The sequence below is a fragment of the Nelumbo nucifera genome, chromosome 3 (assembly GCF_055504915.1).
Source record: "Nelumbo nucifera cultivar China Antique chromosome 3, China Antique-T2T, whole genome shotgun sequence".
NCBI classification, from domain to species: domain Eukaryota; kingdom Viridiplantae; phylum Streptophyta; class Magnoliopsida; order Proteales; family Nelumbonaceae; genus Nelumbo; species Nelumbo nucifera.
In genome coordinates, this window is record NC_142651.1 from 57,044,094 (window position 1) to 57,064,559 (window position 20,466).

General features: G+C 35.7%; 1 protein-coding gene across 2 annotated transcripts; it reads left to right on the forward strand.

Annotated features, from left to right (window-relative positions):
* Positions 1-2,922: 2,922 nt before the first annotated feature.
* LOC104602113 (monothiol glutaredoxin-S10) lies at positions 2,923-20,229 on the forward strand. 2 transcript variants are annotated; one of them, XM_088902071.1, is made up of 5 exons: positions 2,923-3,351; positions 3,522-3,595; positions 7,826-7,900; positions 19,576-19,625; positions 19,903-20,229. In XM_088902071.1, the coding sequence occupies exons 1-4, from the start codon at positions 3,071-3,073 to the stop codon at positions 19,611-19,613; spliced, it is 468 nt and encodes a 155-aa protein (XP_088758197.1). In that variant the 5' UTR covers positions 2,923-3,070; the 3' UTR covers positions 19,614-19,625; positions 19,903-20,229. The 2 variants fall into 2 exon arrangements, with proteins under 2 accessions (XP_088758197.1, XP_010263985.1); XM_010265683.2 differs by having other exon boundaries at positions 2,925-3,351; positions 19,599-19,625.
* The last annotated feature ends 237 nt before the right edge of the window (positions 20,230-20,466 follow it).

Here is a 20,466-nt window from a genome sequence, read left to right on the forward strand (position 1 = left end):
TAGGGATGGAGATTGCATTGGTGGGGATGGGATTGATAGTAAAATACCCAACCAAGGATGGGGATGAAGATGGAGTAGTGAATTCCTTGCCCTGTCGGACCCTGATTATATATATATCTATACATATTAAATAAATAAATAAATATAAAATTATTCATTTATCAAAAAATATAACATTATTTGTATCAAAATATATTTAAAATACTTTATATTTTAAAATTTTCCCTTATTTTAAGTAAACCTATTTTTAAAAATATTTTTAATTTATTTGGGGATTTAGGTTCTCCAACAAGGAACCCATCTCCATTAGGAATTGAGGATGAAGGGTCATTTTTATCCCTAGTGGGATTGGGGTCAAGGACAAGGATTTGTTTCAAAGTCGAGATCATGGATAGATTTCCATTCATTCATTATTCCTATTCTTGACTCAAATACCCTTATTTATGAATTTGGTCCCTTTCTAATTATGGGGTCACAACATGTAATTGAACTATTATGTTTTCACCACATTCAATTCCCTCTCATTAAGTTTTATATTTAGGGTATTAATTCCATTATTTCATTCAATCCTATCTTAATTAACCGTATTAAATAAAATTAAGTGTGACAAAGAATAATTGATTTTATTGATGATAAGAATAAAATATAAATTTAAAACCAATCCAAAAATGTAGTTATTTTTCTGTTTGATAGCGAGTTAACTATTCAACATTTTTATTAAATAATAATAAAAATAAAAATATTAAAACACAAAAATGTATAAAAAATACAAAAAAATGTAGAAAAATATTTAGGCACATCTCCAATATTGAATATTCATCATGTTAATTAAAACTAAGTATGGAAAATAAGAGTAACTTTGATAATCATAGAAATATAAAAAATTAGAGAAATGTTTAGAAATATATTATTTACCATCATCCTCATCAAAAGTTATAACATGCAAAGCACGTACACACTTACTAGTAATGGAAAATGCCTATAGAAATATGCTAAAAAAGGTTAATGATGGAAGGGGTGGGACCTATGTCTTAGAATTCTCTCTCTCTCTCTCATTATTTTTAGGTGATTTAACTATTTATGAAATTTTTATTAACTATTTTTTAAACTGTTATTTTTTTATGGGTTGGTTGTGCTTATTTAGCCTTTAAATTTATGGGCCTGATGTAGACCCAGGCCAAATCTGGATTGAAATGATCACCCCTATGAAAATTGCTTTTAGTTTATTAGATTAATAAGGAGAGGAGAGATAAAAAATGAAAAAGAAAAAATAAAAAAAAAACAAAAAGAGTAAATAAATTTTAAGCAATTTATTGGAGTATTGAGAGGAGAAAGAAATAGTGGAGTGAGTTATTAGGAGGGAGAGCGAGTGGAATAATTGATGAGGAGAGATAATCAAATGAGTTAATGAAAAAGAGAAGAGAGAAATAATAGTGAATGGACCTATTCATGGGCTAGGTAGCCTGACGGGGCCGGCCTGACCTGACCCATTCTACGTCAGGTTTGGACATGACTTTAGGTCTGCAGGCTTGGGCTCGAGCCTAAAACACCAGGTTTGACCTTTTTTCGGGCCAAGCTCAGGCTTTCTTAAAAATGCTTGGCTTGAGCCTAAGCCCGACTTGATAATATATATTATATAATAAAAATATATTTTATTTAATAAAAATATATATACAATATTTTTTCTTTGTTCCTCTTATCTTTTTTCAATTAATAGTGAGATTTTTTATTATTCTTGGGTTTTGAGGGCTTTTAATATAAATAAAACACTTTTTTTATTGAACAAAAAAAGAAAAAAATATGTTTTTAAATTTCTAGTCAAGCTCAGGCTTTGGGCTTTATATGAAGATCAGGCTCGAGCTCAAGACATAGGTCCGATGATCAGGTTAGGCTCGGGCTTGAATATATTCTGTTGATACAGTTTTCAGCCCAAACCTGAGCCAACCCATGAATAAGTCTAATGGTGAGTTAACGAGGGATGGAAGTCTTAAAGACTTAAAATCGATTAGTTAATTGAGTAATTTTTAATTTCAAAAATAAAAATTAAAAAACCAAAAAATAGATAAATAATAGGGGAGGAAGTAAAACCATGTTGACATATATTGTTTTATTATATATGATTAGAACTTTAATCAAAGGAAGGATATGATACAAAAACAAAGGCTTTGACCAATCAAAGGCCACTATAGAGTCAAACCCATATGTGTATGTGAAAAAATTTAAATAAAAAGATAATTCGGATATGGAAAGTCATAGAACATAAGATAAATACAAAATAACATTTTTCTACTTTGACATCATAGTCAAACCCATATGTGTGTATGTGCAAAAAATTAATTTAAAAGATAATTTGGATATGTTATAGAACATGAGATAAATACAAAAGAACATTTTACCACTTTGACATAATAGTCAAACCCATATGTGTGTATGTGCAAAAAATTAAATAAAATAATTTGGATATAAAAGGTTATAGGACATAAGATAAATACAAAATAACATTTTAAAATCCCAGGATTCAAATTAAAAAATATATGTATAAAATGAAAGCATATAAATTTGCTATGAAACAAATAAATTAATTTTGAAATTCTATTAATATATAAGCATATAAATCATTGGGAGAATGACCAATCAGCCTAGATCAGAATTTTATAATTCCATAGTACAGGGGAATACATCTTCACCGTGATGCTAAATTCACCAGCAAGGATGTGATTTATAGGGGAAGAGGGCTAGTAGTAAGGGAGGTTGGAATTCAGAATTCCGCATCAGGTGTTTCCGTACTTCTCCCTAAATTATTTTATTTCTTAAAGAAAAAAAATCTATGTATAAGCAAGCTTACAGGCTTGCGCCTCGTCTCTCGTACGCGTTGTACACGCCTTTATTTGTAGAGGATCCCGATGCAAATAATGTGCCCGAGTCCCTCTTTCTCTCATTGGTCATAAAACCCGAAAACGTGGAGACGAAAATTCATTGGAAAACACCCACGAAAATACCTGAAAATAAGAAAAGGTGGACGTAGGCAGAACAAAAGCCGCAAAAGCTGTGGAGAAAGACAGCGGCAGCAATGGCGGAGACTTCTCATCTAACGCGAGTCGGCGGTTGTGCTCTCAGCTCCCCTCGCAGTATTTCTCCTTCTCTCGCGAGGCCATCTCTTTCTTCTCTTTCCTTCCGAAGTTCTACTAGCAGAGGCAACAGAAGCAGAGGTTTCAGCATTCATGGCAGAAGGAACGGCGGGGCTGCCGTGGTTCGATCCATGGCGGCTTCATTTGGGTCGCGGTTGGAGGAGAGCATTAAGAAGACGGTGTCGGAGAATCCCGTTGTTGTCTACTCCAAAACCTGGTGCTCGTGAGTTCGAATCAGACCTAACTGTTCTACTTTTTCTCTGTGTTTTTTCCGGTTTATTCAATATTTGATTGATTTTATTGCAATTTTAGTGAATACTTGATATCCTTGATTTCCTCTTTCCTTCTCTTTGGGATAACTTTGATTTTAATTCCGTCGTTTGTTTTTGGAAGGTATTCTTCGGAGGTGAAGGCATTATTCAAGCGACTTGGCGTGGAGCCGCTTGTTATTGAATTGGACGAAATGGGTACTTGTTTTCTTCATTCTTCTTAGTAATTTTACTGTAGTTTCAATTCGGTTGCCTTCCGTAACTCGGGGAGATTCTGGGCTAATAATTTTAATATTTTGTATTTTCTTTCACATCAGCGAATTACCATCACCGTTGTTTTCCCCCTTCTTCTTCTTTCTTTCCTCATCGGAATACCTTTGACTGTTATTGTTCGAAAGTCGAAACAAGGGTTCAATTCAGCTAAAACAACTTTGATGTTAAAAATTCAGAAATTTAACTCCAGAAACAACCTTAAAAAATTGCGAAGGTTGGAGGTATGACTAACGCTTTCTAAAGATTTTCAAAATTTATAAATCTTTCTTCTAGATTTTAACCAAGTTTGGATCTTCTACTTTGTACGACTTTTCTATTAGTTGTATTTCTTTACATTTACAGGTTATATGATAATGTTTCTGGATTCCCAAAATGATTCAGTCAAAGTGAAGAAACATCTAGCATTTTTTTTTTTTTTTTTAATTTCATAGTTTATATTCTTAAGGAGTTCCAAATGCCTCAGACTAGCTTCGATTTGATCCAGTTATCTCACAGCTTTTGAGATTCCAAAGAATCTATCTGTTTTAGAAACACAAATCATGAAGAGGTTAGTATGTCTGAATAAGACTGGTGAGCCTGTTATCCAAGCTGATTAAATAATAAAGGGATACTAGGCTAGGGCTAAGGTTATAGAAGATAGAACAGCAATAAGTAACACATAGTGCTTCTACTTTGTAGAAGATATAAGAGAGAAGGATTGAATAGAGGAAGAGAAGGGAAAAATAGCTCTTATTGAAGTGTCCAACACCCCAGTCCTTTATTTTGAAATGGCATGGCATTGGCACAAACTTTAGACCATGAATTGCACCAACAGTATCACAAATATCTGTGATATTTAAACCATCAAATGTATTATTGTGTCCATTAAGGACTACATGATTTGGTATTCTTATCTCTAAAAAAAATGCTACATTTGAATTTGTGCTCTTAGTGATGTGGGAAATGGTACTTCAATCTGATGATCACTACTCTATCTCAGAAAATTGGGTGGGGATTCTTACTTTATATTGTGCCTGATCTTGCTTTAAATATGATTGCACGCCAAAATTATAGAACTATACAAGTACTTAGAAATGACACTTATCTTAAAAAGCTAAAATGCTAAATATGAAAGCATGGTATCAGCATGTTAAATGGACTACCTCTATCTTCTAGATCTCAAGAAACACACTTGTGTCCAGGGGCAGTGCCAATGAGAGCCATGGCTCCCAAAGTTTTGTCTACACCCTTTATGGTGATAGGTGAGGGTCACTATCCTAATAGAGTGTTTCATCCACCTATTTTTAAAGGTTTATATAATGCCCCCACCGCCATCCCCATCCCCCCAAATAAAAGAACCCCCTGGCTGTGCCCCTGGTTGTATCACTATCTTTTGTGTTCATGTCCTCTGCATTTGGACATCCTAGCAGGAAAATATGTTTTCCTTTTCTCCCAAAGAAAGTTCCATCCAATTGATACTGAATGTATTGGGGCTTTGAAAAGAAGATGAACTGTTGATCAAGATTAATCAATCATAACCATTCAAGAATGAAAAGCATTCCTACTGAGAACCAAGAGAATTTGTATTTGGGTTGTTGCATCCTGGAGAAGCCTGCTTGCCTACAGGGGTCTCCCTAACCTTTGGTTGGTCCTTTTTTATGGTTTCCTTGGTTCCACAACAGACCTCCCATCTTGTTATCTTTTTGGTTTGATTACCATCACCTGGTATATGTTACCATGGTTCACAATTTTGACATTGGTGGACATTGTGCCATAGAGAGATGGGGGAATTTCAAGGATATTTCTCTAATTTCGCTAAGATATTTGGAAAATCCAAAGAAATCAGGAAAAGTTAAACACATGGAATTTGTTAGTAGGAGTATATTTGAACATTTAGGATAAAACCATAGCAAAAACTATTTATTATCAACTAATTGAAGATTAAGAAACTTGGATAGGTATGTCTTTCCATCTCTCCTTCAGTCTTTTAGCCATCTTCTATTCTATATGTTTGTCATTCACTTGTCATTTTGACTTTTGTATTCCTGTAACCATATGTTTTGGTTAGATTGAGAATCCTCTTTTGTATTTGTGTTTTCTTTCTTTTTCTTCCTTTCTTCATTTTGAATTATAGTGACTTAGAAAGTCAATCATTTTCTGAATAGCAAGCCAATCATTCAATCATAGAATCCCTGTTTTTCTTCCATGATTTTTTTAATGATTTTAATGGAATATCAGAAAGTTTAGATGATTTTCCAGAACTTTAAATCATAGATGTATAATTTATCAATGAAATTTGAAATACTGCTAATTTATTTGCAATATGTCAGAGATATAAGAGGAAAAAGATTCTTGTAACATTTCATACTGACCCTAGTGAAATAGGTAGGTTTCAAGGAAATTTTGCCAAATCTTGCTTACATTACAAACCATGGTTGTGAGGGAATTTGTCTAGATAAGAAGATGGTATGTTTCTGAGAGGTGAAAAAACCTCTCTAATGCACCTGTTTTTTTTTTTTTAATTTATAAAATGGAGTTTCCTTATGAGTTTGGTGTATATATTCATTGATTAATGTTGTCAAACAACAGGAAAGAAGAATAATAAACCAAGAAGAAAATAGAAAAAAAGGAGAGGAAGAGAGGGAAAACATCCACTATGAGAACAATAGATACATGACTGACCTCTCACTGACAACAAAATATCCACACTCACTCAACCCTAATCCCACATAACCACTGGCTTAAATAAGCACAAGACCAAATTATATCAGAATTACACATAAGCCCCTCTTTCTGCCATAAATACATATGTGCCCCCATAATTTATCAATATTACAAATATATCCCTGTAACCTCCAACATTCTCCCTGAAAGAAAACCCAAATATAACCAACTACAATTTATCTCTCAACACACCCCCTCACACTCAAGGTGGGAAAACCAGCTTGCGTTTGCAAGTAAGGATGTTGAAGCAATCTCCATGAAAATAAGTGTACTATTGAAGCAACAACCATGAACCTTGAGATGTTGAAGGGGCTTCTTAGAGACCAAAGTTCAACGCTAGAAAGCTGAATGAACTTGTATTGGAAACCTATAGTAGAGCCAAGTGATGATCTAATAATCACCAACCTGAAGCAACATTTCACCAATACACCACAAATTATCATGTCACTACACTTCTCTCAAACACCAAGGGAGCTTCACACATTTGCCAACAATCCACCAATACACCACAAACTACCACATCACTACACTGTTTTCGAATACCAAGGGAATTTCACACGCTCACCAACAAAGTTATCATCACACCACAAACCATCAATAATCACTACACATTGAGTATTAACCACAATACCAATCATGACATCACAAAGCTGTCCTTCTTTGAATTGTCAAGAAGAGGGACCTTAGAAACACACCACCAACTCACAAACAACTACAACTTGAGGCATCAAAGCCTCTTTTCCAACTCACAAATCTCTGCAACCTGAGGCATTAAAGCCTCTTTTCCAACTCACAAAAGACAATTACCAACAGTAGTTGGCTGTTAATAGCAGTCGACTGTTAACTGTAACAGTCAAATGTTAACAACAACAATCAACTGTTTTAATGAGCAGTCGGCTGTCTTAACATGCTCTTGCCACCTAATACAGTGTCAAACAGCAGGAAGGAAGAATAGTAAGCCATGAAGGAAATAGAAAGGAGAGGAAGCACCAAGATTTAACGTGGTTTGGCTTGGTATCCACAAAAAGAGAGGGAAAACATCCACTATGAGAACAAGAGATACATGACTAACCCCTCACTGACAACAAAATATCCACTCTCACTCAATCCTAATCCCACACAACCACTGCTTAAATAAGCAAAAGATCAAGTCCCCAAAATTTATCAATATTGCAAATATATCCCTGTAACCTCCAACACTCTCCCTGAAAGAAAACCGAAATTCAACCAAATACAATACATCTGTCGACAAGTATAATTAATATAATTTTCTACTTGTAAAAGGGGGTTCATTTCTTATGGGTCTGATGTGCTTGAAACAAATTTAATCTCTTCATTTTGGTTAGGGTTACTGTCCAATAATGAATGAGCAATGATTTAATTTTGTACAAAGTAATTCTACTAAAATAATTTGGATCATGCATATGATCAAGGACCTCTGTTCTCTTTCAGGTCCCCAAGGACCACAGTTGCAGAAGATGCTGGAAAGGCTCACTGGACAATATACTGTCCCAAATGTTTTTATTGGTAAGTAGAACTTTTGGGGTGCTTGGTATTTATAATTACATATGGTTTGTTCTCACAACAAAATACTAACAAAACATTTATTCTCATTGTGCATCATAAAATATCTTCTCTTTGAAGATGTAGGTTACTGGTCATTGGTATATGCTGTGTAATTTGTTTACTAAAATCCTTGTTTCCAAAATTTTATTAGTTTTTCTAATAAAGGATCTGTTCCTTTCTGGCAAACATGCTCAAAGTACTTTCAATTGAAATCGTCCTGTATAATCTATTATTCTAAACACTTCTTATTCCATTGTTTGATCATTTCCCTCCACTTATTATTGGTTCAGTCTAGTCCCACATCTATTAGTATTAGATCAGTTGGTCCCACATCACATGGTTATCAAGGTGGCAAGGTAAGATTTGATATTGTTACTACCTTGTTTCCTTAGCATTTATGTAGGCACTTGGGTGCCATATAGGCAATAGATTTTGACAAGTAATACCTATAATATAACAAATCGAGAAAAATAATACCTATAATATATGAGGAATGCTAGTAAACAAGTTTATGTATTCTCGGATTTCTTCACCTATAAACAAGGTGGACCCATAGAAAGGCATGCTCAATTTTGTCGTGTTAATTTATATGCCCCACCATTTTTGTTGGGTGATGTTTCCAAGAGTTTCATAAATTCATTAGTAGAGTTCTACATGATCTGTTGGAAATGGTCCTTGTTGACGTGTGCCTTATTTTCAATTTTTATTATTTTATTATAAAAGGCACTGAACAGGATGGAATGGCGAAATAGGATTCATGTAGCCAATCCCATATAGTTGGGACATGGCTTAGATTATTATTATAATTATTAAATAATTATAATAATAATAATAATTATTATTATTATTAAATACTAAAATAAATTTTGCATATCGAGAAACATACATCATTAATTTTATAAATCCATATCATTTTCAATAATAAATTTCAATATTCCATACACAATGACAATGTAATCAATTTCATTCAGCAAAGCAGTAAGACATTTAAAATCATGAAATTTCATGGCAAGAACCCAAACAAATAAGCAAAGAAATAAACTTACAGTATAGTGATCCAAGCAAATAATATAAAATTTTATCTTTATTCTTCAAAAAAAAATCCAAGCAAATAAGATAACTTACTATCTCCTTCCCTTTTGTATACAGCATATGGAGGTTTTTCTTCTCTTTGTTTAGCTGTAGGTTGACCCCCCCCGGGAGAGGTTGGCAGCCTTTTTAGAACTTTTCTCCACTGAAGAGAGGCAAAATTCTATAGGGATGTACTAGGGTTGAAGTTCTTTGAGCATTTGGGAAGAAAGGAATGCTAAAATCTTTAAAGAGAAGTCTTGGAGTTTTCAGGAATAATCATGATTAGATTATGATCATTTTTTAGGACCTATTGCCCAAGGGGACTTAACAAGATTGAAAGTACTAGCAATTCTCCAAGGATTAAGATGGTTATTTATGGGGATCTATTGACCTATTGGCTGTGGAGATTCAACTAGAGTTGAGCTGCATGCAGTGCTTCAAGGGCTTAGGTTGGGGAAATCCCTAAACTATAGAAAGATAGTTGAAGGGGATTCAAGTGTAGTAGTCAGTTGGTTTACAAATAAAAGTTTGGAACATGGCAATTAAGACAAATCCTGAGGGAAATGAGAAGTCTAGATAGGGAACTGAATACATCCTTGGATCCAGAGATTGGAAAATTATATGGCAGATATATTAGATAGGACCAGAAATTAGTTGTATTGGAAGGTTACCTATACTTGCTCTTTGTAATTATGTTCATAACTTTTTCACATATTAATAAAGCTATGCAGTTAAAAGTAAAAAAAATAAAAGAAAAGATTAGGAAGTCAACTCAACTACAGAGACATAGTAGCCAGATGGGGGGGGCGGCTCTAGATTAGTTATTGGCTGCCCAAAGATAATAGTCTTGGAACTTGGTAGATGGTAGAGTGAGATGTTTGGCTAGGGGCTGTTTTTATATCTTAGTGGAAACATTATAATTAATCTGTTGGGGGCAAGTGAGTTAAAGGGGCTGTTTTTGTATCTTGTAAGGTGGTCAGCCGAGGCTAGCTATCCTCAATTGGGATATCCGATAAGGATGTAATCTCTCTTAAATGACAATTCAATAAAATACATTTCTGTTTTTCATAAAAAACATTATAACTTTTCTGATCTAGGCTTGATGTTTATTGTAACCCATTTTACCTTAAATCTCATATTGCTAGTTAACCACTTTATTTTTTTGATGAGATCTTTGTAGCCCCAAATGGTAGTATCCGGGTTTAGAAGCCACCTTGTTACCACCTGAGAGTCCCCTTCAACTAGGAGATGCTCCAACCCAAGCTGGTTAGCGATCTGAATTCCTTGTACTGCAGCAAGGATTTCTGCCCTTGTGGAGTCCCCCACTCTCACCGGTCCTGAGAATAAGGAAATTATATTGCTGTCCTTTTCCTCAGAACACCCCCTATACCTGAAGGCCCAGGGTTACCTTGGCTGCTTCCATCAAAATTCAACTTGATGACACCTTCTAAAGGCGGAACCCATTCTGACAAACTTCTATTCTTCGTTGTTGAAGTGTTAGCTATTACTAACCAATTCCTCTACAAGTCATCAAAGGAGAAATCATCAAATATATCCAAGGTTTTCAGCCAATGGATTGCTCTTGTTAGGATGCAGTCCTTCACTTCATCTAATCTTCTTTCCTTCTCTAAGAAGACTCTTGCATTCCTTTCCTCCCAAAGAGTCCATAAGATGGCTGCCCTGACACATTTCCACATGACCTTGCCTCTTCTAGAGTGCCAAACAAAAAAAGACGGGTTACATAACGAGCTTAAATCAGAAGGCAAAGACCACCTACCTCCAAATAAACAAAGGCTCCAACTCCATAAAGCTGTAGCAAAGGAACAAGAGATCAGCAAATGGAAACAATCCTCATTCTGGGCCTTACACAAGGAACACCAATTTGGGGAGAGACAAAGAGAGGGTATCTTTTTCTGTAAGTTTTCCAAAATATTGATTTTCCCATAGTAGACTTCCCAGCAGAATACAACAATTTTTGGGGGAATAGGTCACGCCCAGACTTCTTTGAAAGGGAACCCTTGGGAATTGGGGTTAGAACTGAGGGATTTTAGAAAGGAAGAACAAGTAAATGTACCTTTTGGAAGAGGAGGCCAAACTCTTTAATTAGAAGAAGTGGGGTCCAAATAAACGAATTCTAATAATTGAGTTGGCTCAACAACACAACTCGACTCACCATCCCTTAACCCTCTACGAAAGTCGAAGTCCCAATTTAAAGACAAGGGAGTTAACGGGTTTGAGAAAAAAATTGCAATTGGCTCATTTTTGTGAAGGGAAAGGGAATAGAGCGAGGGGAAACGATCTTTGAGGGGTTGAGTACCCACCCAAATATCCTCCTAGAACAAAATAGCATTACCAGAACAAGCATCATACCTGATGAAACTAAGGAACGAGGGAGAATACCATGTATAGCCTTCCAAGGTGTAGTAAGGGTAGCTCAACGAGATATCCTAGAATCCCAACAATTTCCTGAGCAGCCATGAATGCTTGCCACCACCTCATTTTTTTTGCCACCACAAAAAATGAATATTTTTCTTTAATAATGTCTATTTTATAATTATAATCTCAAAAAAATAACAATATAAAAGTATTTTATTACACAGTATGCAAAATTGCTTGGCGACTGGGCGAGGCGAGCCTCAAAGGCCCAAGGGCACCTTGTTGCCTAGGCGCTTGCCTAGGCTTCGCCTTGACAACTATGGTTTTTGTTTCCAAAAGAGTTTTTTGACTGTTTAAGTGGGATCGATCTGATCGAGGAGGTATTTCTTTGCCTTTTAGTATTGAGTTGTTTGAGATAGTATGAGGGGCAGTGGTGTTGAATAGAAATTGATCAAAACCAAAATGTGGCCAAAGCTTATTAGTTAAGAAATTAGATAATTAATACAAGGCAATGAGATAGACCTCTTGCAATATAATTCTCTACCTTAAAAACTCTTTGGTAGGAGATAAATCACTTGGAGACTTTGAAGGAGACAATAGGAAATATTCATGTCACTCAGAGGTGGTAGGAAGTATTCATGGTCACTCATAGAACGGATGGGATGCTGGAGTATCTCAATGGGCAACATTGCCAATACCTTGGAAGGCAATCCATAGCATTCTCCCTCGATATCGTAACGTTTAGGTATGCTGTGTGTGATGGTAATTCGGTCCCTTTTTTAGAGGATACTTAGGTTGGAGAGGCTCCCTTAAAGGACCTCTTTCTGTGCTTGTTCACTGTCTCTTGATATAAAAAAGAGCCTGTGTCAAAATTCCTTTCCCCTTTGGAAACTCCCATGGCATCAATTTGGGATTTTGGGTTCCATGAGGATTAAGGAATGAGGAGATTGAAAGTCTAACCCAATTATGGAGTCTTCTTGATAAAGTTTGTTTGGACCCCCTTGTACCAGACAAAAGGATTTGGACTTCTCGTCCCTCCGGTATTTTCTCATGTGCTTCCTTTTTAAATCCCTTTGCTATTCTTCTTTTCAATAGGGTTTTCTCTTTAAGGAGGCTTGGTATAGGCCTATTCCCCCTAAGGTTTTGGCATTCTATTGGGAAGTGTACTATGGGAAAGTAAACACCTTGGACAATCTACAAAAGAGAAAAACCAATTTAGACAAGAGTTGCATAGCAGGGATTAATATGGAGGAGAATACCTTAAGTGTGGTAGTGGGTTGCTTAGAGTGTCCTATCACCGCATGGCCTTTGACCTACTTGGGTCTTCCTTTAGGTGCCAACCCTAAGGAGAGTAGATTCTAGAACCTAGTTGTAGAAAGGTGTGAAAGGAGATTGGTTGCTTGGAAGAGAAACTATATTTCTTTAGGAGGGAGGATTACCCCGATAAGATCAGCTTTGGCTAACCTCCCAATCTACTCCTCTGTATTTAGAATTACACCAAGGGGAGAAAAGAAATTAGAAAAAATCGCGAGGGGTTTCCTTTGGGAACCGGGTGAGTCTAGAAGAGACCACCTAATCAAATGGGAGATCATGTGTAGAAGTAAAAAAGAAGGTGGTTTAGGTATTGGGAATGTGAAAAAGAAGAATATGGCTCTCTTAGGGAAGTTGTTATGAAGATGGCCATTAGAGAGGAGGTGGGAAATATTCATGGTAGGTTGGAGAATGGCTGGGATGCTGGTGTATCACATCAGACTACTTTGGCATCACCTTGGAAAGCAATCCATAGATTTCATCATCAGTTCCTCAGGTTTATTAGTTATGGTGTTTGTTGAAGGAATCTAATTTGGTTTTGGAAGACTTGTGGGTTGGTGCCGGCCTTTAAGGGACTTATTTCTTTTTTCTGTATTTCCTTTCCTTGTACAAAAATGAGGTGATTTTGAAGTTTTTAATCCCTCCTTTCTTGCCTTTGGATCATAATTAGGATTTTGGGTTTCAAAGCAGATTAAGGGATGAGGAAGTTACTTGCTTCTCATAGCTCTTACTTCTTCTTGATAAAGTTTGTCTAGGTCCTTCTAAACTGGATATGAGAGTTTGGTGCCCAAGTTCTAAAGGTTTCTTTTCCTTTGTCTCTTTTTTATGCTCTTTGCTAGCCCCTATTCCTCTTTTTTTTTCCTATTATGGAAATTTGGTGTCAGTTAATTCCCCCTAAAATTAGGGCTTTTTGTTGGGAAGTGGTTTATGGGAAAATTAGCACTCTAGACTACAAGCAAAAGAAGAGGCTTTTCTTGTGTATTTCCCTGAATTTGTGTACTCTTTGCAAACCCAATGGTGAATCTTGTTACCGTTTACTAATTTCCTATTCATTTGTTGTAGACATTTGGAATTGGTTTTTCTCTTTGTTTGGGTGTAGGTGGAACATGCCAATGGAGATTAAGATGTTGTGACACTTCTACTTTTGCTTGGCCAAAGAGAAGGAGAAGAATAATGCGGAGGTACACTAGAGCAACAATGATTTGGACCTCATGGGAAGAAAGAAATGCAAGAATCTTCTAAGAGGAGAGAAGCAAACAACAGATTTTGGATTGTGTAGTGACCAGGGTTATACATTGGCTACTAATCCTGGATATATTTAGATCGCTCTCCTTTGATGATTTTTGGAGGGATTGGTTTTCAATGGCATCTAGTTCAGTGCAAAAGATTAAAACAAGGTCGATGTGGACACCTCTTGAAGGTTTTCTGAAATTAAACTTTGATGGAAGTAGTTAAGGCAACCTAGGTCCTTCAAGAATTGGAGGAGTCATAAGAAATAAGGAAGGGATCACAATAGCACTTTTTTCAAGACCTGTGGAGATTGGAGACTCTTTAAAGGCTAAACTGTTTGTAGATTTACAAGGTGTTCAAATTACAAAAGAGATGAACTTGGAGAACCTGGTGATTGAAGGGGACTCCAAGGTGGTGGTAGGCTGGATAAAAGAATCCAGAATTAGTGATTTGGTGTTATAGAGATGAAATGAAGAAGTTCCAGTGGTTAACACAACATGTGAATCTAAGTATACAATGGGTAGGGAGGGAAGCTAATGAATTGGTTGGTTCATTAGCTAAGTAACTTTCCTTCTGAGTCATTGTGTTTTGTAGGATCTAGAGACTAGAAAGATGTTGTGAAGTGAATGGAGTCTACCTTCTTGATGCGCTTCCAAGTTACCAAAGTCATCATGTCAATACCAAGAGTAATGGGTCAGAGTCAATTTGTTAGATTATGTTTTGGCATAAACAATTAGAGCATTTATCCTTTGGTTATTTCCGTTTTTTTTTTGTTTCCAAAGTTGTTTGAGTCTATTAAGTTATCTAGTATAGAGTGTGAAAGTTGTCAACTTAGAAAACATTGTAGACATTCTTTTCAATCTAGTAACAGAAGAAGTTCATCACTTTTGATATTATTCACACAGATGTTTGGGGGGCATATCACATTTTATCCACGGGTGGCTATTGTTACTTCCTGTTGTTTGTGGATGACTACTCATGATACTCTTGGATATATTTGCTGAGGTCTTGTGATGAGGTACCCCCTTTGATATGATAGTTTCATCAGATAGTTCTCGTACAGTTTGGGGTGAGGACTAAGGCTTTCAAATTAGACAATGTTAGGGAATATTTTGAAATGAACCTAGAATCTTATTTATTGGAGCATGGGATAATTCATCAGAACAATTGTGCATAATCACCATAGTAGAATGGAGTAGAAAAAAAGGAAAAACAAACATATTGTGGAGGTGGAAGAAGTCCTATGGTGTGTGCTTTAGTTCCTATTTGGTTTTGGGGTGATGTTGTCCTTATAGATGTCTATTTGATTAAACGTGTACCTTCTCATATCATTTTGTTTAAGGTATTATATAATCATTTTTTTTTCTCTTAAGAGGGAGATGTTTCACGTACCTTTGAGAGTCTTTGGGTGTATTTGTTTTGTTTATATTCTTAGTCTTCACCATAGTAAGTTGGATCCTAAGGCCAAGAAATTTGTCTTTCATGGGTATGCTCAAAACCAAAAGGGATATTATTGCTACGATCCTATGTTAGGGAGTCAGTTTATCACTATGGATGTCACCTTTTTTGAGTTTGTATCTTTCTTTTTTAGTGGTTCTCTTTAGGGGGTGTTTTGGGGAGGAAAGTGAGCATTCTATTCCTCTTCTTGTCTTTACACTTGCTCCTTTACTTACAGTAGTTGCTCCTGCTCCATTGTGGCCTGCTTCATAGTTCTTCACACACTAGCATAGGAGGGTTGATTCTACACATGCTCCAACAGGGGAATCCCCACCACTTCCCATTGGCTTATTTGAGATTCTAGGTTCAGCTGATGCAGATCCAGGTATTTCTCTTGTTCCTACTCATATTTTTGTTCTTATTTATGATATTCCTATGCCTAACACCTCTGATGCAGATGAGTTTGATCTTCCCATTGCTCTCTGCAAGGGGAAGAGAAAGTGCACAACTCATTGTATCTCACACCATCTTTCTTATAGTAATTTATCTCCCTCCTACAATGCCTTCCTTTCCCTTAATTTTGTGTCTAAACCTTGGAATGAGTGAGGCTCTCTAAACCTAAGTGGAGGACAACCGTGTAGGAGGAAATGGAAGCTTTGATAAAAAATCAGACATGGGAGATTGTTGATCTACCTATTATTAAGGAGATAGATGTAGGTGGGTTTTACTATAATGTATAGGGTTGATGGCAGTATAGAGAGGTATAAGGCAAGGTTGGTTGCAGAAGGGTATATATATATATATTTATAAAAAAAGGGTATACATAGACCTATTGGATAGATTATTTGTAGACCTTTGTCCTTATGTCTAAAATGAGTTCATTTCGGGTTCTCTTGCCATTGGCAACTACTTATTCATGACTGCTCTTCTAACATGATGTTTAAAATGCCTTCCTCAATGGTGATTTGTAGGAGGTGTATATGGATCTTCAAGTCAGGTTTTATGATGATGTGGATGGAGGAAAGGTGTGTAGATTAAATAAGTCCTTATGTAGCTTGAAGAAATCACCCAGAATATGGTTTGACAGGTTTATGGGAGCATTGATTCGCTTTAGATACACTGACTCAATGGAATCATATGCTCTTAGTGAAGAGGAGAGGATCACTTGTATCAGTATTGATTCTATATGTTGATATTGTAATTATAGGAAACGATTGAGTGAGATTGATGCCCTAAAGAAGTAATTCCAATAGGAATTTGAAATCAAGGATTTGGGTGGACTGTTTCTAGGTATTGAGGTTGCAAGATTCAAATAAGGGATCTTCATCTCCCAGAGGAAGTATGTGTTGGATTTGCTATAGAAGACTAGGAAGCTTGGAGTCAAACTAGCTAATGCTCTTATTGATTAGAACCACAGGATTAATGCCTCATATGGTGAGTTAGTGAAGGATGTAAGGAGGTATTAGAGGTTGGTGTGCTGCATGTTGTTTTTGTGCACGACACATCTAGATATCTCTTATGCTATTAGTGTTGTGAACTAGTACATGCATGTTCCTTGGGTTCAGCATTGGCAGCCATTGATAGGATTTTTGCCTACCTAAAGAAACTTCTCAGTAGAGGAATATTGTTTGCTGATCATGGGCACTTGAAATTAGAGGTCTATACGGATGTAGACTGGGCAAGGTGCTTAGATGACAGGAGATCTACATCAGGGGTTTGCACCTTTGTAGGAGGCAATATGGTCTCATGGAAGAGTAAAAAAAACTAGTTGTGATTAGGTCAAGTGCAAAAGTAGAATATAGATATATGGCTCATGGTGTCTCAAAACTTCTTTGGATCAGGTCCTTGTTAGGTGAGCTTGGATTGTTATTGAGGAACCTATAATGTTGTATTATGATAATCAAGCCGCAATCAACATCACCCATAATCCAGTTCAGTATGATTGAACGAAGCATATTGAGGTTGATAGACACTTCATAAGAGAGAGGGTAACATTGGGAGAAGTTTGCCTACCATATGTTTCTTTTGACTCATAGTCAGCTGATGTCTTTACCAAGGGAGTTACAATTTACAAACAGCAAGCTGGAATATGACCTACACAAGTTGGAAATGTGTGACATTTGCTCCTAATTTGAGGGGGAGTGTTGAGGAATCACTATTATTTGTTTATTTTATTTAGTTAGCACTGTTGAGCCCAAGGCCCATTAATTTAGTAGTTCTTTAAGTTGTTGACAGTAGCTTCCCTATTAAGGGCATATTGGACATTGTATACTTCTTATTTTCTTAAGTATAAAAGCTAATGGGAGAGGCAGCCATCACTTGATTGGATTCTCTCATCTCTCTTCTTCCTCTCTCAAAAATCTCTTTCCTCTTTCTCTTCTTTCTTTACTATTATATTTGCTGTTTTCTACTGATTGGATCCAATTAAAATTCCAAGTCTGATAATATTAGTATGTATGTGCATATGTATATATGCAATTTTCATTCACAAAATTGGTCAAATATCATATTTTCATTTGGGTTCATAAATTAAAGCCTTGTGGAAGTTATTTTTAATTCCTTTGATAATAATATATAATGTCTAAGTCTTTATCAGAAGAAATTTTTGCCCTTCAGCAAGGATTAAAGATTGTAAGGAATCTGAACTTGAGACGATTAGAATCATCAAAAAAAAAAAAAAGAGACAGTTAGAGGTGGAAAGTGACTATTCTGGTCATTGATGGATGGTTAACAACAGTGATGGGCCATGGATTTTCAGACAAGATTTAAGGGAAATAAGGAGATTAACAGGTGAGGTCAAGGCTACTTTTAAATGGATTGACAGATCAGAAAATGCATTGGCAGATACACTAGCAAAGCAAGGGTGCATAGGGATCTATCAAGTTTTTGTGCTAATTTATACTCATACTTGTGGGTTAACTTGGATTGGGATCCTTGCACTTCAATTTTTCTTAATTAATTCAAGTTTCTGGTTATCTATCAATATATGTATGTATATGTAACTTTTTATTTTAACTAATTAATGATATGGGAAAATCTATGATGCAGAAAATATATGGTATGGAAAGAGTTTTGACCAATCAAAACCCACCCATGAATTTTGATAAATAACACCTGATTGGCTACCACGTTATGACTCCAATTGACTGGTCAGAAAATTTTCAAATATCATATCTTTTCCATATCATAGTCGAACCCTAATGATATATACTATCGAAACTGGTTTTTGAATCTTGATGGATATAGATTGGTCTGAATCTGAATAGGATCAATTCAAATTTTGGTAAATATAATCTGAATTCAATCTGTTTACATCTCTAGATCTAATGATACATCATTCATGAAACTTCCCTCTAGAAGCAGTTCTTTTGTGTTTCTGTTTCCTGCTTTATGTCAGGTGACTAGGCTTTTGTTCTTCATTTGCTAAAAAATAACCAAGAAATCAATACTTTTTCCATATATTCCTTAATTCTTATTTATCATTTCTATTGAATGAATTGAGTTCATAAGTGGATTATGGAGGTCATTGCTTTGTTTAATGGTATAATCTCAGTCATACAAAGCGTGAGAACATGGGTTTGAGTGTGAGACTGGTCACTTTGTGCAAAAATACCAAAAATTGGTCTATATCTAGTTTTAGTTCACCCCTTCCAAAGCCCCTGATAGCCAGGAGCAACATTGGATAGTGTCCTTTTTATCAGTAACCATAGTCCATGATGATACTAGTTAGAAGGTTTGAGTGAATTGCTGGAAATAAAATTCATGAGGAGATGCTGGCAAGGTTTTTGATTACAATAAACTTGTGGGGCCATTGCTTGGTTTGATGGTAATTCTCAGGCTGGCTAGTGAGTCCACAGTTCAAGTCCAAGAGTAGCCACTTCATGCTAAAAATTCCTAAGGCTAGGTCTGCATCCTGTCCACCCCTCCCAAGCTCCTGGATAGCTGGGACAAGCAATTGTTTCTAAAGATACAAAGTTTTGCATGAACTATGATGTCTATTCTAATGGTTAAATGATGAGAAACACTTGAACAGAAAGAAAATGTAGCTTCTTATATGCCTTTTGGAGGTTGACTATTGATGCTCAAATAAGCCTTGTCCAAGTTCCCTGCTATGGTGTTACCTTTTTGGAAGTGGATAACATATGCTATTTTTGTCTTAAATTCAATTCTTACTTTTATCTCTTTGATTTTCCTTTTGAGTAATCTCTCAGGTTTTTGGTTTCATTCTGAACAGGTGGCAAGCACATAGGTGGTTGTACAGGTGCGTCTTTTTCAAATATAATAAAAAGAAAGGAAAATGACAACGTTGTGAGTTTTCTTATAGGTTGCTTAAATAACTTGGATTGGGACTTGAAACAAAGTCTACTTGGGCAAAACAAAAGGGCTAATATCTATCAAAAAAATAAAATAAAATAAAATAAAAGGGCTAGTAAGAATGTCTAGAACTCAAATGAAAAAGAGATAAACAGCTTCCCGTTCTTTTGGACTTCAATTTCAGAACTACATTTGATTTTTCATGTTTTCTTTATTCTGCACAGATACTGTAAAATTATACCGGAAAGGTGAACTTGAAGCTTTACTGTCTGAGGCTAATGCCATAAGCACTCAGAGCTAGTCACGTTGGAACAATGTTGCCAGGAATATTGGTTCCCATTGCCACTACGGCCTTTGTAACATGATATGTTGTTTATGCTCCATAAAACCAAGTTTCTTGATTAATATTAATTTGATGCCATGTTGCAGAGCTGATGGTTATATATATTGAATCCATTTGATTAAGCCATTGTGAATTGATCCTTTCATGGATCCATGTCTTTTAATCATGATCTCAGCAGCAACCTGAAAACTTGCTGCTAATTTCTCTACTTCTGAAAACCTTGTTACTTGCAACAGGGGGCATATTTGTGAAGCTAGTTTTTTTTTTTTTTTTTTGGCATCTGCCATTTTCTTTTTCATTTTTATTATTTGTCATATATGCTAATTATGCAAGGCTTAACTACATTCCATTTCAAGCATTTCTGACATTGCATTAAAAGAACTTAGTTATGTAATTTCGCTTCTGTTAGTGTCATTTAGCCAGTTATATACTGTTAACCTTGGCA